This window comes from Oryctolagus cuniculus, chromosome 18, assembly GCF_051225735.1.
Source record: "Oryctolagus cuniculus isolate XC-2025 breed Fujian yellow rabbit chromosome 18, ASM5122573v1, whole genome shotgun sequence".
NCBI classification, from domain to species: domain Eukaryota; kingdom Metazoa; phylum Chordata; class Mammalia; order Lagomorpha; family Leporidae; genus Oryctolagus; species Oryctolagus cuniculus.
This window is the reverse complement of record NC_142884.1, coordinates 70,866,114-70,890,170: the sequence shown is the minus strand read 5'-3', so window position 1 is coordinate 70,890,170 and position 24,057 is coordinate 70,866,114. Positions and strand designations below refer to the sequence as shown.

At 44.9% G+C, this 24,057-nt stretch overlaps 1 protein-coding gene across 9 annotated transcripts in view; it reads right to left on the bottom strand.

Moving 5' to 3' along the window:
- WWOX (WW domain containing oxidoreductase) overlaps positions 1 to 24,057 on the bottom strand; it is a 1,024,395-nt gene that overhangs the window by 596,373 nt on the left and 403,965 nt on the right. The window contains exon 9 of one of the 9 annotated variants that reach the window (XM_089320574.1): positions 17,428 to 18,165. The exons of the other annotated variants lie outside the window; for them this stretch is intronic. Coding sequence (XP_089176700.1) covers positions 17,929 to 18,165 — 237 coding nt within the window. The 3' untranslated portion in view covers positions 17,428 to 17,928. Of the gene's footprint in view, positions 1 to 17,427; positions 18,166 to 24,057 lie in introns of those variants that run through there. 9 annotated transcript variants of the gene reach the window in all.

The following is a 24,057-nucleotide window of genomic DNA, read 5'->3' as shown; positions in this document are numbered from 1 at the left end:
CTTCTAAGGGCCATTTATCAGAGTTAGGAAGCATCCCCTTCAGAGGAGAATCTTGATTCCTATCTCCCTCCCCCACCAGGCTCTGCTCTACTCACCACTGCACTCCTAGGGCCAGGCTCTGAGCTTGCCATATCATACATCCTCAATCAGTTCTTGTATAAGTAAATGAATGAGTAAAAATCCCATGCTACCTCAGTATACATCATCATCTTTGGTAACCAGTAATACATCAAATAGTCCTTTTTTTTTTTCTGTATCTGAGTACATCCTTCAGAACTATAGCACTAAAGTTTAAATTCTTTAAAGTAAAACTTAAATTCTGCAGAGTAGCCACACTACCAGGTTCAAGTAGCCCATTTCCTGGTCATCTTATTGGTTCTACAGATACAGTTTTAAAATGTAAAGAGGGGGCCGGCGACGCGGCTCACTAGGCTAATCCTCCGCCTTGCGGCGCCAGCACACCGGGTTCTAGTCCCGGTTGGGGCGTCGCATTCTGTCCCGGTTGCCCCTCTTCCAAGCCAGCTCTCTGCTGTGGCCAGGGAATGCAGTGGAGGATGGCCCAAGTCCTTGGGCCCTGCACCCCATGGAAGACCAGGATAAGTACCTGGCTCCTGCCATCGGATCAGTGCAGTGTGCCGGCCGCGGCGGCCATTGGAGGGTGAACCAACGGCAAAAGGAAGACCTTTCTCTCTGTCTCTCTCATTGTCTACTCTGCCTGTCAAAAAAAAAAAAAAATGTAAAGAGGGATAGATCGAGTCCCCCATGAGTAAGGAAGACACTCTGATCAGCGCTAGGCAGCAGGGACCAGGCCTTTGAAGTTAGAACCCTGGCAAGCACCAGCAATGCAGACAGAACCTGTGGCCAAATACAGCAGGACCTGGGGGCCTTTGGAGACCAGATTAACTAAACTAAGGCACAATGAACACTCTCTCAGGAAAAATTAACAGACTGAGCTAGGACATGTGCTTGAATCAACTGCTCCCCTCCCCATTTCTTCACAAAAGTGTCCAAATTCAGAGCCCCTAAATGGGACAGTGTCTGAGAGGCCACAGACCTATCTAGGGCGATCTGGAATGGTGGACCAAGTCTCTGGTCCAGTAATTCTAACTCCAGAGACCCAGAGTAGAATGCATCTCCCCACGTGATTCCCACTCACATTCAAGTTTCACAGACACAGCCGGAATTCAAGACCTCTTCCTTTGAAGGGCAAGACAACACAAATTGTGGCCAGTATTCTATCTACTTTCAAGACCTCCTTTGGTTGGCATTATTAACTTAATTACACTTGTAAGCATATCTGTTTAAATATTTAGTACATATACTCACAATTTACAATACCATACTGGGTACCTCAGGCACACTGCTTTCTTCATTTTTTAAAAAAATTAATTTTTTATCTGAAAGGCAGAGAGACAGAGATCTTCCATGTGCTGGCTCACTCCCCCAATTGCTACAATAGCCATGGCTAAGCTGGGCTGAAGCTAGGAACCTAGAATTCCATGCCAACCTCCCACATGGACGGCAGCAGTCCAAGCACTTGAACCATCAACTACTGCCTTGCAGGATCACATTAACAGAAAGCTGGATCACAAGGGGAGGAGCCAGGACTTGAATCACCCGCTCCACCACGGGCTGTGGGTGTCCCAAGGGAAGTATTAACTACTGCACCAAACACCTTCACCAATGCTTTCCTCTCTAGAAAAATAATAATAATCTCGATCACTTCCCTCTCTTGCCAGATAATTAACAAAAAATCTCCCAGCCTTCCAAGAGTGACCACTGACCTAGGTTGCTGCTTTTGTTGTCTGGGTGACCTTGGCAAAACATCCTTTTCATTATTAACAAGGCGACAGACTGGCTGTTAGATCAATATAAAACTTCGGCCCTGATTCATTTGGTAGAGAAAAGGACAATGTGTTTTGAAAACATAAAAATGCATCTAAGAGTAAAATCTGGAGCCTGAAGACCTAGCGAATGCCCTTTTGAAATCAGCTACTCAAAATTCAAGTGCATTCTATTCCCCTGGCAATTCTGTCCAAAGGAACACCTGCACCTGGAAATGTACACCGAAATTTTGCTAGGAGAGTTAACAAGGACAGGTAGGTTGTGGATATCGGGTTTTCCTTCGCCCAGCTCTTCTTAGTCCAAAGTAGCCCTCATCTATTTTGCATGAAGTAGAAGCCCAGGCCTGTTGAATAATCTCTTTATATCTACAAAGGTCAGCATACTTCACATACAAGCATTTTTAAAAGTTCATGAAAAAACTAAATTAAAAGATACATTTATTTTGGTGTCCATGCATCTTGTGAATTTTCCATGTACTTGTTGAATACCCCCCTTGCATACAATATTTGAGGTGGGGATAGATGTGGGTTTGTTAATTTCCATTAATTGTGAAATGGAAAGAAAACCACAATATATTTTTGTTTGTTTTCACAAATTGCAACCAGAATACAAGCAGCACTTTGTAAATGTTTTCTAAGTTTCCTCCCAAGTCCTGTCACCTCCTTTCCTCTTCCATTTGTGTCTGTCTTCAGCAGGCTGACCTCCTCAGGATGGCGTATGGGGCTTCCTTGTTTCTGATCTGTGGTTGGACTGGCTACTGGGAGGTACTGGGAGGAGATGTCAGGGTGGGAAGGATATAAGGCTGAGCTACACTTGCCCTCCTAGGCCACCAGAAGCTCTCTTGAAGGTGACATCACTCCAGGCTGTGACCCTCAGTGGCCCTAGCAAAGCTTCAGTTGCACTCCTCCCGCTGCATATTTGGTCCTGGGCCCCCAGACTTATAAAGGTCTTTTATTAAACTCTTGGCAATTATGCTATTTACGTGTGCCAGCTCTTTCTTAGAAATACCTAATACCACTCAAAAATTAAAAAAATAAATAAAAATCTAGTGTGTTCATGCATTTTAGTTTCTGGAGAGGTAAGTCACCAGGGACTTAGGATTGTCATTTCAGAGACAAAAAGAAGACTATAGCAGGTGGCTGGTCCAAACTCATAAAGTAAGTTAAGTGACACGGGGGACTTGCACCATGGCTGCTTCTGCTGCCAAACTGAGATCATCCTCGACTCCCAAAAAACACATGTTGCGAGCCATCATTTTAACCTCTAAATGACACTGATGTTAAAATGTGAGTCAATAAAATTATGATTGTGTAACAAAAAAGGGAAGGCAGCAACTAACCCTCTCTAGCATTATAAATCTAACTAAAATTCGAGTTTTGACAATTCTTCCACTCTTAAATGCAAAAAGGAGAAAGAAAAAAATCCTTTACTTTCTCTAACACGATTCCTGATCTGTAGATTCTGATCCTAATCAATCTCCTCCCCAGCTCCACACCTATTTGTTACTTGCTTTACTTTATTTGAACACTGGGGAGGGGCAAAATTGACTAAAACATGTTACTCTAATTGGTAGGTTTAAACAGTTTGCTACAATTTTGTCGAATTATTTAATGTCATACACTGGGAAAATATTAAAGAAATTGATAGTAAAATATGAAAGATGATGTTTAGTGCAAAGTGATAATATTAGATTAGATAGCAATGGTAAAAACCACTTTCTTTTGTACAACTGCTTTACCTGAGTGCAAGTAATTGAATCCTAAGCTGAGGGAAAGGGCTCTACTTCCATCTGACTCTTCCTAAGGAAAAACAGAAAAGGAATACGAATGGAATTATCCATCCTGGAGGAAGCAAATAGTTTTGCCTTCATTGTCACCCAGGGACAACTCCCAGGACCAAAAATTATTTAAAGATTATTTATTTATTTATTTGAAATGCAGAGTTACACAGAGAAAGGGAGAGGCAGACACAGAGAGAGGTCTTCCATCTGCTGGTTCACTCTCCAGATGGCCTCAACAGCCAGAGCTGGGCAAGGCAGAAACCAGGAGCTTCATCCCTCTCTCCCACATGGGTGCAGGGGCTCAAGCACTTGGCCCATCCTCTGCTGTGTCCCCAGGTGCAATAGCAGGAGATTGGATAGGAGGTGGAGCAGGTAGGACCTGAACTAGCACTCACATGGGATGCCGTCAATGCAGGTCATGATTTAACCTGACATGCCACAGCGCTGGCCCCAGCTGGTAAGTCAAAGAGAGGCCTTTACTTGTTTTACAGTTTGCCTGATTTTCGACTGTCAGCATCATGACGATCGAAGAAATTTCTCTGCCAGATCCAAACCACAACTCATACAATACTCAAACAAAGCCGAACAATCGAATCAAACTGAAATACTTTTAAATTTTTTTTTTGACAGGCAGAGTTAGAGAGAGAGAGAGAGAGAGAGAGAGAGAGAGAAAGGTCTTCCTTTTTCCATTGGTTCACCCCTCAAGTGCAGGGCCCAAGCACTTGGGCCATCCTCCACTGCCTTCCCGGGCCACAGCAGAGAGCTGGCCTGGAAGAGGAGCAACCGGGACAGAATCCGGTGCCCCAACCAGGACTAGAACCCGGGGTGCCGGTGCCGCAGGCGGAGGATTAGCCTAGTGAGACGCGGCGCCGGCCAAACTGAAATACTTTTAGCATCAAGAAAATAAAGACAATCAGTTGAGAAAGTTCCAAACACTGCAACGTCATTCCCTGGGCCTAAGATTTCTCACCTCTCCAAGGGGCATAAACAACCTGAGGCAGTCGTGACTGTGGAATGAGATAATGTGTTGTATAATGTTTAGCGCAGTTAGTGCAGTATTGCAAGTTGTCACTAATATTAAAAATTATCAGCACTGCCTCCATTAATAGCTGACTGGATTTCATAGCTGTGAAGAGTTTCGGGTATCAACACAGAAACATCAAGAAAACTCTGAGGATTGCGGAACTGCGTGATTAGTAGCTTCTGTTACGTCTGCCTCGATGCATACCTTGGGGTCACAGAGAGAATGAGCTGCATGTGTATTTGACTATAATTGGTTCCCTTTATAACCCTGGATGTTTTATGATGCACTTAAAACATCCACAGTATGGGTCCAAAAGGCTAGATTATCAAAAGGGGTCCATGGGACAATAAAATAAAACAAAAAAAACTCAAACAAAACGTGACACACCAATGACACCATAGAATTAAGCTCCGCATGGCTGTGTGAGGCTGTGTTCAGAATGAAGGCCTCTCACATCACTGTTTGAAAATCTGTATGATGTGAAGTTCCTTACATAGCAGCTGATTCTTCGTGTGTGATGTGAGGCAGCAGGGAGCCTAAGATCTCTGAGGTCCCGGCTTAGCTGATGTCTACTACTCCCCAACGCTGGCACTAACACCCGCCCACTGAGAAAAGAACGGGTCTTTCCATTCGCCTGCAACCCCTAACTGAAGTTCATTTTCACAAGCCAAATTTAAAAATCAATTAATAAATTACAACTGCCAAAGAATGTTAAAAAGCCCAAAGGCACCTAAGAAGTGCTTAGAAGAAACAACAAAGCATTAAGCCTGAGATAAATGGGTTTGCTGTGTGTTTACTGTAATGTTGACTTAGTATCCCAGAGCAAAAATTCTCTTACCTCCACTTACTACTACTTTGTATGATAATAGCAACATTAATTTTAAAATGATCATGAATCAATCATGAAATCTGACTCTTGTTTTTACTGGCAACAAAACACTCTAATTAGCACCTTGAATGAGAGCCTCTTTCTACATGGGCATCGGTGAGAGCAATCGTCTGCTGTTAATTCTTTGCTAATTACCCACAGTAAATGAGGGTGAAGCCGTACAAGGACTCTGCCCCCTCCCACCCACTGGTCCCCTGACACCAGCACCTTGGATCTTTGCACAGTGGGAGGCTTTCCCAACATGGCACTCTTGGCTGTTTTCTGAGGGCCGTCCTGTGCATGGCTGGCTGTGCAGCAGTATTCCCGGCCTCCACCCAGTGGATGCCATGAGCTCCTCCTCTCCCTTATCCCATCTGCCCCACCCCCTGAGATGTAAGCATCACATCTTTTAAATTGCCAAATGTACCCTGGCAGGCAACACTGTCCATGATGGGGAACCACTAAAGAACCACCTATATACTGGACTATTATAAACATCAAGGGCAATAATCAATATTTTAAAAAGCGTTAGAGTGTTGTGAGGTACATAATGAGACCAGTTCAAACAGAAATGAATGTAGTTAAAACTGATGAAAGTTCACAAACCACAAGGAAGAGATGCTGCCGCTGCTACCAACTTAGAGGAGTGACTGGATTCAGAGTTATCTTCAGACTGTGTGCAATCTCTCATTCCCCTATGGTACTTTTTTTTTTTAAGTTCTCTTAAAGTGTAATTTATTTCCAATAAGCTGTATCCATTTAAAGCGCACAGTCTCCATGTGTTTTTACAGAAGTTTACGATGTGTCACAAAAATCAACCTCACCAAATGTGGGATGGGTTCATGCGTTGATTTGCTGCCAACTCACTTGGAAATAAGAATAGGCCACATGCTATATTCCACATCAAAAGCTTTCCGATGAAATGTACAACCTTGTGATCTGGCCTCTTGGAAGCCATCAGCTGGAAATGCTGCTGGTGATCAGTCTATGAGGGTAAGATTTCCTGGGATCTTCAGGGGTGTGAGACCAGTATGGTCACACAGGGACTCATGAGAGCTTCATGCCCAGCAGTTGCTATCCTGCCATTCTTAATAATCTGGTGTCTGAATCTTGCTTGGTAGGTAATGTGTAGCAACGGACAATGGAAAATGTGCAAGAGGGGCCGGCGCCGCGGCTCACTAGGCTAATCCTCCACCTAGCGGCGCCGGCACACCGGGTTCTAGTCCCGGTCGGGGCGCTGGATTCTGTCCCGGTTGCCCCTCTTCCAGGCCAGCCCTCTGCTGTGGCCAGGGAGTGCAGTGGAGGATGGCCCAGGTGCTTGGGCCCTGCACCCCATGGGAGACCAGGAAAAGCACCTGGCTCCTGGCTCCTGCCATCAGATCAGCGCGGTGCGCCGGCTGCAGCGCACCGGCCGCGGCAGCCATTGGAGGGTGAACCAACGGCAAAGGAAGACCTTTCTCTCTGTCTCTCTCTCTCTCTCACTGTCCACTCTGCCTGTCAAAAACAAAAACAAAAACAAAACAAAACAAAACAAAAAAAAAACAAAAACAAAAACAAAAAAAAAAAAACAGAAAATGTGCAAGAGGCTTGGGGTATTGGCTCTCCTGTGTGTCTGACCCTCTCAGCTCCCTTCTCACCTGAAGTCATGTTTATGGGCAGCCGCTCTTTATCCTCTGGGACCACTGATCCAGGCCAGTCCCTCTCTCTGAGCCCTCACTTCAAGACCACCACCATCCACAAACTAGGATTCCCTGACAGGAAAAATCTGAAACCCCCTCTAGTCCTTCCCTTCTGCTGGGAGACTGTGCATGGACACAGGGATCACCATGCCCTGGGATGGTGACTGGACAAAGGGCCTCTTGCTCACCTCAATCCAGTCCAGATTGAGTCCCAGAGCATAAGCTGCAATCCCCTTGGGGGTACCTGTGTCCCCTAACTGGGGTGCCAGGCCCATGAAAAGAGGTGATTAACTGAAACCCCACACTTTTATCTTGCAGCCGGCCCAGCATAGTAGAAAGTTGGCCTTTCTGGGATGGCTCCCATCTTAACAGGTACCTTTGGAGAACTGCTTGCATTTGACACCTGCAAGTGTGCTTGTTCAGGACAGCCAGCGGAGCGCTGCTTCAGCACCACCGTATTTCCTGGTATGAGGAAAGGTCCCAAGCAGCCAGAATCACAGTGCCTTCAAGGCCATCAGCAAAGCAAGGACACCTGAAGCAAAGGACTTCCTGTTCCCACCTCTCCCATTCCCTCCTTCACTACCAGAGGAGTTCTGCTTCTGGCCTCTCTCTCCCCTGCCCCACTGTAGACATGGAAGAATATGTTACCCTACAGCTGTGCACACCACCAAGCTATTATGGAAGTTCTTTCATCAAAATTACAAAAGCCACAACCGCTTACTGACTGTCAGAGGCATACAGGAATATGCACCTGATCTGCCACCATAAAATACAATGTTCCAATCACACGAAAGACTGTGCATTTACACAGTTTATGTCTCCATTTAGCAGAGCAAGAATTATTCATTTTCCTGAGATCTTTCTCTTAAAGCATCCTGCATTTTCCTGAAACTACTGGTCAGACTCCAGTTAGGACACTTGAGGTTACAGTCAACTCAAAAGGGGACAAATGTGGGGAGAGGCGGGATGAGGAACAGGGAGATAGGGCACTGTGTTCAGTGCCAAGGAGCTCAATGTCACTCTAGCAGACTGCTGTCCTTGCACAGCAAAGTTGGAAAAGTCAGCTCCAAAACAAAGAGTGTACTGCTGACAGTCTCTGTCACTATCCCCAACAAAATGGGGTGGGTTTCCCGAGGCACCTCAATCCTGACCAAAAAGTGGAAATGCCATAAACTGCTTCTGGCAGGCAAATATTTTCTATTTGGCGTTATAAAAAAAAAGTATTGTCAAAAAAAAAAAAAAAAAACTCATCTAGTGTTTTTTAACCTCCATTATGATATGAAGGAAATTCCTGAAGTTTGTTTTGGTCCAGTGCATTTTTGAAGTACAAGCATGATATTTTCTTAATATGCATTTTCTACTTTTCAAGTTTCTTCCCAGGCATCTTCAAAAGAGATTTACTTATTTATTTGAAAGTCAGAGTTATAGAGAGACAGAGAGCGAGACTTAGAGACAGATCTTGCACCTTCTGGTTCACTCTGCAGATGGCCGTAACAGCCAGTGCTGGGCCAGGCCGAAGCCAAAAGCCAAGAGCCTTCTTCCAGGTCGCCCAAGCATTTGGGTCATCTGCTGCTGCCTTCTCAGGTGCATTAGCAGGGAGCTGGATGGAAGCAGAACCACCAGGACACAAAGCGGCATCCACATGGGACGCCGGCATTGCAGGCAGCTTTACCTGCTATGCCACAATGATGGCTCCAGGCTTCAAATTACAGTTTTTGAACCTAAATAAACAACTTTAATTCCATTTTCCAGGAATTTTTTGAAGTGCCCTCATATACTAAATAGTCTATTAAAAATGCCAGTGATTCATTAGTTTAAAGACAAATATGAAATCTCTGGTTAATGATTTTACTTTCTAGGTTGGATTTTTACAGAGGGAGATTGAGAAGGAAGTGCTTTAGTGGGAAATAAAGTTCTAAGCAAATACAGAGTATTATCCATTGTGGCTGCATCCAGCTCCAAAGTCAACCATACAATTGCTCTTAAAAATTAACAGCAGCAGTACCCCAGCAATAAAAACGCTAACTCTTTATAAAGAGAAGGACAGGATGTAGGAAGAGAAGAACCAGACCAAACACATCAGAAAATTACAATGCCATGTTTGCAGGCTAAAACAGCTTCATTGTTACTTGATGTTGACTTGATAACCACACAAGTTGGAATTGCCGCAATGTAATGAAAGCGCCCATGTGATGCACCAGAAGCACAGACCTAAGTAAATCGCACTTGAGTAGAGCAGCACATGCTAATAAAACACTCAGGAGGGGGTGGGGTGGGAAGAACCTCATGGTTTCTTAAAATAGGGCTGTGTTCTTACCTGCCATTCCCTGACCCTAAAACTCTGGGTCCTGGCGGCACTCTTGGCCTCCCCCGAGAGCCAGGCCTCCTGCCGGGAGTGTATGAGCAGCTGTTCTCCACGGCCCCAGGGTCACGTTCTCATAAATCAGATGCCTGCACTGGACATCACGCACAGGAGAAACACAGCACCTTCCTATGGGGGCCTGACTGTGCTGTGCAGAAGCCTCTTCCCACTGACTGAAGCTCACTCCCCACCGCATTAGAGACAATAATGTCTTTTTATCAAAGATGAAGAAAGCTAAATATTGGAGAATAATTCTTCCTTTTGCCTTCTGGAATGTTTAGTGGGAATTAAAATACTACGACCTGATCCAGAGTACAAGCATATAAAAGTCCCAGGAAGTCAGCCTGGAGTTGCTAGGGAACTCCATGACCTTCAGCTCCCCAACATTTACGATTCTGTAACTGCCCGATGCGTTGGTACTGACACTGACAGCACCTCTGCTTCCTCCCTGACGGAACCCTCTGAACACCGAAGGGTGAGCAGAGCATACGGGAGGTAGGGCAGACTGCCATGTCACAGTCCACATTTACACATAATGGGACATATTAAACATTCTGAGAAATTAAGACTTTAGGGCCTTTGGTTTAGATACGTGGCTTTAAATCAAGGCAGTAACTGCCATTACAGCTCCCCCTGTAAGACACTGCTCACAGAAGAACTGTTTGTTCTCTGCTGCCCAGTGTTAGATTTTGCTCAGATACTCGACTTGATCATCCTGAGTCTCCTCCGAGCTCTTCCGCTGTAACCTTGCCTGTACTTTTTACCAAAGCTAGCAAGAGCATCTCATCTGCTCAATTACTTATTAGTGTTGCTATAGAATACCATTTCCTCTTGCGGCTGATCAAATATTAATCAAAAACAGGAACTGAGCGATTTCCCAGTGTAGATGTCTTCTAATGGTAATACAGGGAGTCAAAGAGAGAACTGGAGGTCATATAATAGCTTCTGAAGAAGGCAGGGAAGAGCGACATCGGAGACTGAGGAAGCCAGCGCACGCAGTGCCCAGGAGCTGGATGAGTTATTGCTATTCAACACAGGAGAGAACGTCCAGAAACGTGAATACTGGTGCCTGGTGGGAAAACGCTAGGTCTAAGAAATACTCAAAGAAGTAGGTAACGTACTGCTCTTTCATGTATAGGAAGCCTCCAATTAACCAGAACAGTATCTTGATTTAACCATTTTTGAAAAAATCTAGCTCATATTTTTCTACCTTAGTAAAGGGAATACAACAAAGGTGAATGAATCTCAAGTGACTCCAGAATTTTAAAACTGTCTCTGTCCCCCACAGTCTTATATTCACAGAAAGAACACAGGCTTTGGGGATGGACAGACATGTGACTGCAGGCTGCTCTGCCAGCCCCTACAGAGTGACTCATGGCAAATTAGTTCACCTCTGCAAATTTTAGATTCCTGAGAATTTGCAAAATGTGTTATAAGCTTCAAACGCTCACTTTCCCTGTCTGTAGTATACAAGCTATGTACACACTAACAAAAATCCAGAAGAGAAACCTCTATATTCCACAAGATAACCCCCCACCCCCACCAAATATACTAGTCTTCTACTAGAATGAGAGTAAATTGCATTTTCACATGGGTTTATTGCACCAAGAAAAAGGCTGTTGTTTTTTAAACCATTGACTAAACTCCACGCAGTACTCTGAGACATTCGCTTTGTGATACTGCTAAAATAAAAGAACACTTGTGAAAGAAGGCATCTTGATAACAACAACTTCAGTTAGAAGCCAGTATGATATATCTTATCTCCTTGGTTAATACTTATTTGTAATTAAATATACATGTACAGTCATGAATCACAAAGGATGGAGACAGATTCTGAGAAAGGTATCAACCAATTTTAATCATATGAACACCTTAGAATGTACTTAAACAGAGATCGTTACACACTGATATAATCTTAGGGGAATGCCACTGTTTACATGGGCCACTACTGAGTGGAATGGGTTATGAAGCACATGACTGTATGAGCAATTCATTTACCTGCATGGCAGCCACGAAAGCAGAACTCTGATCATTTTACAAAGGAGGAAGATTAAGCAGTACATTATTAGTCCAAACTAGCACAGCTGGTAGGCACAAGCATAGGAAAATGGACTTTGGCCACATCTTTCATTTATCTCTTCCTTCTCCACATTCCTGAATTTCTGATATTCACCTGGAATATCACAATCATGACCCACCTATCCCTGTTGAAAAACACTACAGAAAAGCAGAAGAGGCCGGCTCTGCGGCATAGTGGGTAAAGCCGCTGCCTGCAGTGCCAGCATCTCATATGGGAGCCAGTTTGAGACCTGGCGCCCCACACTGAATTCAGCTCTCTGATATGGCCTGGGAAAGCAGTGTACTTGGGCCCCTGCCCAAGAGAGCTGGGTCAAACTCTTGGCTCCCAGCTTTGGCCTTCGCTCAGCCCTGGCTGTTGTATCTATTTGGGGAGTGAACCAGCAGATAGAAGATCTGTTTCTGTCTTTCCCTCTCTAACTCTGGCTTTCAAATAAATAATTAAATATTAAAAAAGTCTCTGAAACATTATAACCAATTAATACTGTGATGTGCTGGTCAAATTACTGCTTTTAATATGTGTACTCTTAATCACCATCCACTTTTACATCTAAAAAGTCCACTTAGAGTTGAGCCTTTCGATCAAGATTTTTGGCTCTCTTCAACTGTAATCCATTAGAATGATAAAAAAAAATCCATTAAAACAATTTAGAGCCTAGCCTAGCAAGTCCACACCTGGGAACCCATCCCATAGAATAAAGCCACCAGTCTGTACATGAGGACAAGGATGCTGTTGCATCCCTATTTTGTGGCCAGGGCATGTGTGAAGGGAGAAACCTTTTCAAACTAAATGAATGTCTGTCATTATGTTCAGTAGAGGGAGTGACTGAGCAATACAAGGTAAATCCACATCATGGGATATGATGCTGCAATTGCATCAAAAACAAAAGATGAGAAGTGTGTGTTGAGTGATTTAATGTTTTATTGAGCAAAACTACTAAAATCAAAAAAAATCTCTGAAACCTTGCTTTGGTGCATTCAGGCTGGTAAGACAAATGGTGACTTACAAACACAGTGACTTCTCACAGCTCTGGAGGTACAGCCATCCCAGATAACGGTGCATCTGGTGATTCAGCTGTCTGGTTCATGGGTGGTGCTTTCTTTCTGTGTCCTCACTTGGTAGGTGTGAGGATCTGTCTGAGGTCTCTGCCATTAGCACCTAACTATATCCTGAAGACCCACTTTCTAATATTCTCAACGTATGAGAGCCTGTGTTTGGTACCTGTGCAACCTGTGACTTGTTGGGAGACACACATCCTAAATATACTTATATGTGTTTCTATGTATATAAACACATGCTTTATATATGTATGTGAATGTAGAGAAACACTTCCTTTTTAAATATTTATACAGACAGGCAGAGATGCCCCATTTTCAAAAGCCCACAACAGCCAGGGCTAGGCAAGCTAAAGCTGCGGGTCCAGAATTCAACCCAGCTGTCCCATGTCTATGGCAAGGACCCAAGTACTTGAGTCATAACCTGCTCTCTCCCAGGGTCTACATAAGCAGGAAGCTGGAATTAGAAGCAAAGCCACGATTCAAACCCAAGCATTCAGATGTGGGATGGAGGCATTCCAAGCAGCTTCTCAACTGCTGCTCCAAACAGACTGACTGTTGGGGGCCGGCACCATGGCATAATGGGTAGAGCCACTGCCTGCAGTGACAGCATTCCATATGGGTGCCAGTTCATGTCCTGGCTGCTCCACTTCCAATCCAGCTCTCTGCTGTGGCCTGGTAAAGCAGTAGAAGATGGTCCAGGCCCTTGGGCCCCTGCACCCATGTGGGAGACCCAGAGGAAGCTCCTGGCATCGGATCAGCAGTGAATCGGCACAGCTCCAGCTGTTGCAGCCAACTGGGGAGTGAACCAGCAGATGGAAGACCCCTTCCCCCTGCCACCTCTCTTCTGTGTAACTCTGACTTTCAAATAAATAAATAAATGTTTTAAAAAAAACCACATTGTTAATATAGCTGACCTTACATGGAAGAGTTTGACATGAGAGGTAGTAGAGCTAACAGGACAGAATTAAGCCAAAATGTGATCAAAACGACTGCTGTAAAGACGTACATTATAAAAACAATGCACTAACTACTAATAATAGGTAAAAGTGTTAAAAAAAAAATGGTGTAGCCCTCATAGGCTTAGGCACTCCTTAAGTTTTTTGTAACAAAAAAATTCTCCTGGGCACTGGTTCTGTGGCACAGTGCATTAAGCCACCAGCTGCAGTACTAGCATCCCAAATGGACACTGGTTCAAGTACCAGCTGTTCCACTTCTGCTCCAGCTCCCTGCTAATGTGCCTGGGAAAAAAAGCAGAAGATGGCTCAGGTCCTTGGGTCCCTGCACCCACCTGGGAGACCCCAGAAGAAGCTCCCGACTCCTGGCTTTGCAGTCATTTGGGGAGCGAACCAGCAGATGGATGCTAGCCCTGCCTTTCCTTCTCTAACTCTGCCTTTCAAACAAATAAATATCTCAAAAAAAAAATTCTCTAAGCATTCACAATTGGGTGAGGTTGGTAAACACCATGACCCCCATTTTGTCGATGTGGTAACTGAAGCCAGGAAGCACATTACCTGCTATGGGGAGGGGGGGTATCACACACAGCCAACCAATAGAGCCAACTGGAACTATTTCCATATCTGTATCAAATTGGTAAGATTGAACTAGAAAAACAAAAAGCAGATCCCCTGACTTACCAGTTGGTAAACAGAGAAGTCCAGCTCAGAAAACAGCGACAATACTCGCTCAATCGCTGCCTCTTCCTTCACTACAGGACATGGCTGTGGGCCTGTAGGTATCAGACTGCAAGCGCACATGCCCCAGGCACAGCCGACGTGCCACCCTGGGCTCCCTGAAGTCCCAAGTGGTGCATCCCTCTGTCCTCACAAGGGCAGGAAATTGCTGCCTCTAACTCAGACCTCTTCATAGGAAGCAGGCACTGCTGCAGTGAAATGACACCTGTGTAAAGGCAGGGTCACACCTGTCTTTCCGTCAAGGCAGGACAAGCTATCTGGGGCTATCTCCCCAGGGCCCAGCTCAGTGCCACTAAATATTTCTTAAATGAATGAAATCTAGGTGCCTCGTGAACATGTGTTGCTAAAGCTACAACTGCAAGCTCCCATGGTGTCAAGATGGACATACAGAACTCCTAAGGGCACTATGTATGTGTGTTTTACACAAAGGGAACAAAATAACAGTAACAGCAGTGCAGTCTTACCAACTACCGCCAGAGAAGAGTCAGAGGAGGCCTGAAGCAGTCAGGGCCACATGAAGGGCCCATGAGGTAAGAGACCCAAACGTGATGTGCAGGAGGATGCTCATGAATGACGTGCAAGCCTGACGTGCAGAAGGACGAGCCTGGAACAAAATGCCCCTGCTACTCCAAGCGAGACAGAGAAGCTGAAAGCCAAACAGTATGAAGTCAGGGCTGCGCCTGTCCAGTTCCAGACACCAACTCCCCAGCAAGTAGGTCATCAGGACTCAGTGAAACTTCCTCCCAGCCCAGGGGCTGTACACCCACAGACGACTTCCCCTCAACGGCACCACTACTCGGGGACTCCTACCGTCGCGGAGGCTTTCTTTTGCTCTGGTAAACTTTGCTTTTTTGCTCACTCTTCTTTGTGCTCCTCAATCTTCATGGTCACAAGACATGAATCTCAACAGCTAGAATTACAGACTCCTCCAACTCTGCCACGTAGTAAGCCCCAATTTAAAAGGCACTGTAGGGGCTGGTGCTGTGGCACAGCTGGTTAAGCCGCTGTTTGTGGTACAGGCATCCCATATAGGCGCTAGTTAAAGTCCTGGCTGCTCCACTTCTGACCCAGCTCCCTGCTAATGAGCACGGGAAAGCAGCAGAGGATGGTCCAAGGGCTTGGGCCCCTGTACCACGTGGGAGACTCAGATGAAGCTCCTGGCTTCAGCCTGGCCCAACTCCATCTGGTGGGGAAATGAACCAGCAGATGGAAGATCTTGATCTCAATCTAATTCTGATTAATAATTTAAAAATTTTAAAATAAAAGGCCTGGTGCTGGGTCCTTTATGCTCACATCTCATGTATCTCTTACAAGCATATTGGAAAGCACATACCATTTGCTCCCACACGATAGATGAAGAAACCCGAGACTGGGAGTAAGGAATTAACCCAGCTCAGAGCACGAGACCAGGAAGGAGGTTCTGGAATACGAGACAGAACCATCTCTTCTCTTTTTCCTCCATCTTCTGATCCACACAGGTACATACCCTCACTCACCAAAAATGAGAAGTAAAGAAAAAAGTCCTCTGGTCCCTGGTCGCATCATGGTTCAGCATTCAGAATCAGATTCCGTTTAAAAAAAAAAAATGGGGCGAGGGTATGTGCACAACAGTTTTCCTAATCCATATGAAAGTAACCCCAAAAGCCAAGTTAAGCAAGATCCTTAATGTGACTTGTCGCTATTTCTTTAACACACGTCTGGATACAGTCTCAGGGTGCAGCCCGCCCTGGGTGCAGCACCTCACACTTCCCACAGAGGCAGCGAGAGGACGTCTGACAGATGAGTTAGCACAGGGAGATATTTCAGCTTCCGCCCTCTCTGGACCACAGCATGACAGTTACGGAATTCAAATCCATTTGTATCCCCCGTTGGATCCCACATAATTCAGCAGACGTTCATTACGATGCCATAATGATATCACACGGCCATAAATACAAATGCTAAGAGTCGAACAAGACATTCATATTTAAACATAGCTGGAAATAATTTCAATTCTGGCGATTTTCATTTGCTCATTCTATTACTTTTCTGTGGATGCTTAAAATGTTAAGGTACAGTCGGAAACCAAGAAAAAAGCTGCATGTGTGCATCTGTGATGCAATGTCTAGTTTAGCAAGAAAATGAATTTGGGGATCAAGTTACATCTGATAAATATTTTGTTTGAGGAAAAGGTAATTTAATAATAGATGAGAAGCTCCTTGATATGTCAATTTCAGAGGACTCATTCACCGCACTACAAAAGCAGTCTAAGAGTTTAACATTCTGAGGTATCGGCTTCATATGTGAAGGATGGCTGCCCCGATTTAATAAATAAGAACCATATGTAAGACCTTCCACTAAACTGTAAAATTATATATAAAGCATAACAAACAATGCAGTTAGAATTAAACCACTTTAAGGCTCACCACTCCAAAGCAGGCGGAAAACTCATTTCTCAGAAGTGAGACACCAGTGTGCAGAAAGGAGCGAACAGCCAACCCAGACAACCCAGTAACGACAACGCTCACTCTGATCTTTCTCTTCGACTTCTCACCTCTATGTGGAGTAACACAGTTTCTCTTCAACTCCAGTGATGTACCCATGAACATTCTCTTCTGGTATTCAGACACCTTGCAGTGGATGTTTGAATTATTTAAATGGGAGTTGCATTAGAAAACCCTCATGTTTAAATTATGCTAAGTAAGTATTCTTTCAGCTGGACTTTTGCCTGTGCAAAAATACATACTCTGGCAAGCATGGGGTAAAGGCTCAGAGGAATACGAGGTGCATGTGCAAAGTGGAGAACAGTGTTTAGGGAACAAGAGTGCAGAGAGAAGTCAAATGTATAAGACATTCTAAATACCTCAGCACCACAGAGGGAATCTGGGTTCATGACATGTTTCCAAACGTCCCCACAGCTCTGAACGTCAAAGTCTAAAATGGACAGAAATCCAATTGTAACAAATTCCACCAGACCCACGCTATGGAGTATTATGCGGCTATCAGAAGACACAAGTTCACTCTTTATCTGTTGACCTTGGAGGGATGTCTGTGACGCGCTGGTTGGGACAAAGAGAAGTCAGGAGTAGCACGCAGTGCCTGCACAGGACCGTGCTCTCGTAGAAGCACGCAGAAAGCTCTCTCTGTATTCGGCACAGGCGTCCACTACCAGGTAGGGGAGCTCTGAGAATGGTGGGCAGGGCTCCTGGTGGGATCTCCTGTGGTCCCCCAAGAGCAGCTGTGCCTGGCGTGGGTACTAGGGGAACACAGCAAGGCACACAGCAACCTGGATTGTTTCTATTCATTCACGTGGTTTCACTGACAACAGTGAGGACCAGCTAGTCTTCGAACCTGTGACAAAGGTTTAATGACACAGAGGAGAGGGGAAGAGAGAAGAGCAGAGGGGAGACGGTGAGGGAGGGAGGTGAACAGGAAGTTGGAGAGGCCTCACAACACAAAAACTTTGCGTGTTCTCAAAGATCGTTGACTGAGGAGTCCTTGCACTTTCTCGGGTTGTCAGGACTGGAGGGACCGACTGACTGATTTAGCTCAATCTGCTGACACCTTAGGAAGAGGACCGTTCACTCTCTGCAGAGCCACCTTTACAGAACAAACTGCTGCGGAAGCGCTGAGCACGCAGAGTGGAGTCCCGTGGAGCCTGGCACCTGCGAGTGCAGGTGTGGAGGGGAGTGCGGAGCAGGGCGAGACCGTGAGCACAGACACCCGACGGGAGCTTCCGCCTCACCTGTGCACGAGACGGGCGATCCAACGAAGGCGGAGGTGACATGCCAGCCACCCAGTCCTGCATGCCAATAAACAGATGAAATGAGCTGGCCTCTCATGTCAATGTTCAGATACGATTGCATTTAATTCACTAAGTGTTCATTGAGACCCTACTGCGAGCCTTTCCTGATGCTAAGAATGAAATATCTCACGCTTCCTTCACACTATTTCAGATCTTTTCTGATTATAAAAGCGACATTCATTTCAGAAAATGGTCAAGTATTAAAATATTTTTAAATGACAAAAATGCCTATTATTCCCCAAACACTGAGTATGTATAACTGGTCCAATGCTATGTCCTCCACACCTGCACATATTCCAGGTTACAACAGTATTTTCTGAACGGAAGGAGGCAAGCAGGCAGCCTACAGCAGTGTTGTTTATGGGTATGTGTCTCCTAAGCTTAGATTTTTATACAGGCTGGAAACCAACTTGTACATACTCTCTCTTAAACTGCTTATTCCATTTAATAATATATAATGACCCTGCCTCCAACAATTAAAGAACTTTTTAATGCATCCCAAAGCCTCTCCCTATCTGGTCCCTATCTGGTCCTGGCGCAGTGATCAGGCAAGGCTCGGAGAGCCATGGTGGACAGGGGTACTGCCTGCTTGAAATCCACGATGGTAGCCATGGGTAGAAGAAGATCATCTCAACTGCGTTACTTTTTACTTCGCTGTACCGATTTTCCCTCCTAACATGGAAAAAGAAATATGTGTATTTTTGTCAAGCAAATTAATACTGAAAACATTCCAAAGAGAAAAATTTCCTGAGTCTAATAGTGAACTCACAAGCTATTTCCAAGCACTGGCATGCGTGCGCGCGCACACACACACACACACACACACGCAACCGCAGCTGTTGCACATAATTAATGTGCTAATTATACATAATTATCTAATTACTAAAGGAGGGAGTGAAAGCAAGTGCAGTGGTAGAGATATTAAGATCGGCTCTTTTTAGATTGCTCACGTGGACTTCCAGGCTTGGTCTGAAAGTCACTTTCCAACCTTTTTTGAGAGCCAAGAGGGCTCAGCAAAGACACAGGAGTCTTTGCAGATGCTTTAGTAATATCAAGGGTTGGATGATTTTTTTTTTTTTTGATTGGTGATTTTGAGTCATTCTATCAGCACAGTAGGTTTCCTTAAAAACACCATGTGGAGAAAAACTATCATGCAACATTGTTCTATGAACCAGGACTTGTCGAGATTCATGTAAGTAACAGAAGTTTCCCCCAAAATAGACCAAAGCTGAAAGGAAATTATTTTAAAAAACTGGGGACTAAGTAGTAATATAAATTTGGAGGGGCCGGTGCCATGGTTCACTGGTTAATCCTCCATCTGCGGCGCCGGCATCCCATGTGGGCACCGGATTCTGTCCCGGTTGCTCCTCTTGAGTCCAGCTCTCTGCTGTGGTCCGGGAGGGCAGTGGAGGATGGCCCAAGTGCTTGGGTTCCTGCACCTGCATGGGAGACCAGGAAGAAGCACCTGGCTCCTGACTTCAGATCGGTGCAGTGCCGGCCGTAGCGGCCATTTGGGGAGTGAACCAACGGAAGGAAGACCTTTCTGTCTCTCTCTCTCTCTCTGTCTCACTGTCTATCAAATAAATAAATAAAAAATAAAATAAATTTGGAAAACACCACTTTTCGGTTTTCTGAGTATACCATATACCATGTAGGACTGGTCCAACAAATATAAAATTAAAATTGTGGGGGGTTGGGTGTTAAGCAGTTATGTAAGTTTGCAATGTTACTGCTCTTTCCTCTCCCTCTAGTGCTATGAGAGACCATAATACATAAAGACTCTGATAAGTCCTGCACGCCTGCAATAGCTTTGATGATGAGACAATGTTCTCTCACCCTGTGAATTCACAGGCAATTGGTAGTGGAAGCCAGGCTCCTATTTCATTACTTCCTGTACATCACTGATTCATCATAAAGTAAAGCTTCATTTGGAACTGAACCCAAGGTCCCTGTCCTACAGGAAACACCTTACAGTAAGACACTTGAGAAGCTAAATCAAATCTATCCTTTGGATGAGCCTCAAAAAAATGTCATTTTCCTCTGCTTGCCTCCCTCGTACACTCCCTCCAGGCCTGTGGACTCCCCACTCTGACATTCATTTTCTACAACCAAATAATTAAGTTTTTTATAGAATGCTACTCATAGTAGTTCTTATAGAATGTTACAGCTGCCACAAATTAATTCCATATCTGAATAGAATGGCCTCCTCCTTACACAGAATACATAAATTAACATTTGAGGTATAATTTATTTTACTAATTTGTCAATTCATACCTTGTCTCCCTCCAAAAATGATTCGAAGCATTTTTTTTAATACTAATCACCAAAATTCAATGGGCCGTGACCAACGGAAACGATGAAAACACAAACCAGTTGGAACCTCCAAAGCTACAAGTTCATTACTTTCACTATTTAGCTTTAACTTTTAATCTTGGGCCATAAAAACTGTCCTAATAAAAGATCCATAAATATCTCCTGAATGTGCGCAGGAGCAGCTTTGATGACCTGCAAGCATATGCTGGGCTCTTCTCACTGATGGGCCTCCGCACCTGTGCCCGCCTGAGAAGGAAGATGGAGCGCCAGCTCCTTTCCCAGAAGCACTTGCCAGCAGAGTGCTACACGGCGAAGTGGAGGGCATCGCCTGTTTCCATTTTCCACTTTCATCTCCGAGGAACTAAACAATAATCCTTGTTTATTTAAAGCCAATCAGCAGATGTTGCCAGCGCTAGTGCCAGCATTTATGCAAAAGCTAACCACACACCCCCACCCCGTATGTCTGAGGACAGAAGAGCCTGGGATGCCGAGCCCAGTGGAGCCTCACCTGGAAATCTCCTCAACCAGCTTTGCCTGCAAGTAGTAGAGGCTCAAGTCAATGCATATTTGCTAAAGGCACAAGTGAAGGCACTCCATTTGAGCAGCTTAAATTCCATTTCTAATCAAGCATTCAATTCTCAGTAAAAACAACTGACAAATAGTTTCAAATTATAAAATGGGTTTTCTTGAACACGTTGAATTCCATGGAACAACACATTTTTAAAATCAGAAACACTAGAGGTTCAATGTTATTTTTTCCTTACATCTCTTCCAAATTAAATTCTGAAGACAAATATACCCTTAAAATTATATTATCATAGTGCATTTCTGCATCAACAATATGTAAGGTTAATGGCTTTTATAATGTGATGCATAAATTCAAGTTTACAGGAACCAGCAATTTATAATATTAAATGTTGGGATTTTTCCCCCTGCTTATATGGCTTTTCCCTTGTCCTGATTATCCACTATTTGGAGCAAACACTGTAGCTGTATACTTGACTACACTATCTTGATGACCTTTTCTTCCACCTGTCTTGAATTAAACGCAAGTAGCATTTCTGAGTTTGGAATCTTGGATAAAATGCCCACTTCTGAAGCCGGTGTTTCCACGACTCTCTGTTTTTGACGCCCAGCAAGCTTCATGCACCTTCTTTTCATATGTCAAGTGGGTCCCCACAAGTCTACCTTACACGTTCTGTGGAGAGAAGGAGCTGCGAGTTTTAGCACTAACTGGGTAATCTGTCATAAACAGCATGTTGTATTTAATATTCAGATCAAGACATCTCTGTCTCATTCTAGCAGACCCTTCTGACAAAAGCCATCCCATGTCTGCCAGGAGTATCGAGTCCAGCTGAGGACAAATTTCAAGATGAACCTGAAATCAATTTGCCATCAAATTTTCATGCCTCTCTCAGACTATCTGTGGCATTTTAATTACAAGCACCCCAGGCGGGGGGGTGCTACACATATTGACACTTAGCTCCTACAATAAACTTTATTGGCAACCTCTGTCTGAAGGCAGTACTCAACTAGAATAACAAGAAACGTACGAGTCGGAAGGTATGTGAGCAGAGAGGTGTGAAACCATTATGTTCAAAGGGCTTGGAGATTTCTTAGGCAACAGGCTTAGGAGACAGAATGCCTGGCTCAGACTCACAAATGACATTCACAATAGACATGCTTGAGGCATCCCAGGCATCTGCAGGCCCTTGGGTCCTTTTCCATGGGATACCAAAGTATCCCCTTGTCCCTTGTTTTCACTTAGATATGTCTTGTGAACATCTTTCTAGGGCTCTTAGAAGTTCCAAATGCTTCTTCAAAGAACAAGGTGGCTGGACAGAGGCAGCCCTGCAAGCTTCGCTGACAGGTCTGCTGTAGTGGACACGGTCACTGGTTATGCTTGCAGACCACGGATATGCTGGGAACGGGAGGCAATGAGCTGCCTCCACAACCACAACGGTCATCTTCTGCCGGCTCCTGATTGTGCACAAGCTGTTGGAGGGACTGTGAACACCAAGAGGCAGGGGAGGACAAGGATTTCTGCTCTCTGAAAAGTAACACATGGGACTAGGGACATGCATGCTGAGCAGCCCACCACCCCTGGTGGGGCTGCTGCTGGCCAGAGTGCACCGCCACCTGTCAGTGTAGTCCACACCACAGTGACATCCAGAGGGAGCAATGTCCACAACTAACAATGGCCATCCTGGTGGCTTAGCGACTTTGTGCCAGCACGGGCGTGGCGGGCTCATTATACTCATCACTAAATCTCAAACACTGTCTCAAGTCAGCAGCTGACTGAACTGAGTCCAGCGTTCTGGTAAAGGCTTCACAATTGGCTCTCCAAAAACGAACCTGAGTGTATAAATATACGGGTGTCTGTTTAGTTTATGCTTTCCTGCTGGAAAGGGTGTATAGCACACCATTAGTAAGAAAAAAAAATGCCATATCCTTTATTATTTCCAATTTATAGTTTATGTTTATGATTTTATAGTTTTTATTTATAATTCCACAGAGCTCACCGATTCTCAGGGAGTGCTGTGATTTGTGCTGAACCCTTGCATCCACAGCTAAGCTGTGGCTGCAGCTGATGTTATTGCTTGATACTTCTGAGTTAATCAGTGAGATGAGGGTCAAACGGTAAAGACAGACATATTTTGGTTCTTCACTCATTCTTCAATGGCGAAGCGATTTCTGTGCTGAATCGGATAACAGGTTTTTTAATGCACTGAGGGAATATTCCCACGATTTTTTATACTATTCATAGTGTGATGTTTACAGCATGTTCTCTTCAATTTAATCTGCATTATTAACAGTATAATCACTTTCTAAGTCGAGATGATATTTTTAAAAAGTCGAGCCTTGAGTTGTAGTTTTTGCCTATTTCTGTGGCATAAATAATGCCGCTGTGGCTTTCAAATTGCCAAGACAAGGACCCTGGGGGCAGGGCTTGAGAGCACTGTGCAATTTCACAGTGTTCCAGGACATTTCCAGCACAGGCACACAACAGATCCAGATAACCTCAGAAAACAGTCAAAAGTGGCCAGACCGTAAGGAAGTGCGGAGCCCCGAGTACTATCTGCACGACTTCGTTACTACCCAGTGCAAGGTCAACAGGAATGAAGGGCTTCGCTGGACACCAGAAACTGCCAATTGTGCAAGAGCACACAGGCATGCATACACACACACCCTTCACCCTGCGGTCCTGCTGGCTCAACCCCCTCACTCTCTTCTGAGAGAGGGAGATGCTTTTGAATGTAGCTGGCCATCCGTGATCCAGATGGAACAGCTGAAAAAATTAAATACGGTCCTTTCTGAAGAGTCGGGAGTTTTGACAAAGACAAAGGGGACAGAGAGGAAGGCGTTCGTGCTTCTGAGTGGGCCAGCCCAGCCAGCAGGCCAGCCCCACAGACACAGACGGCTCCAGTCACAGCACACAGATCTGCAGAGCGAGCCACTGGCTGGAGGCTTTCCCGCTCCGCTTCCCACCTCCCCCGCCTGGCCACCAGCCTTCCCTCTGCTCCCCTGGAGTGCAGGATGTGGTCCGCTTTCGGCTGCTCCTCAGATTTGCGAGTA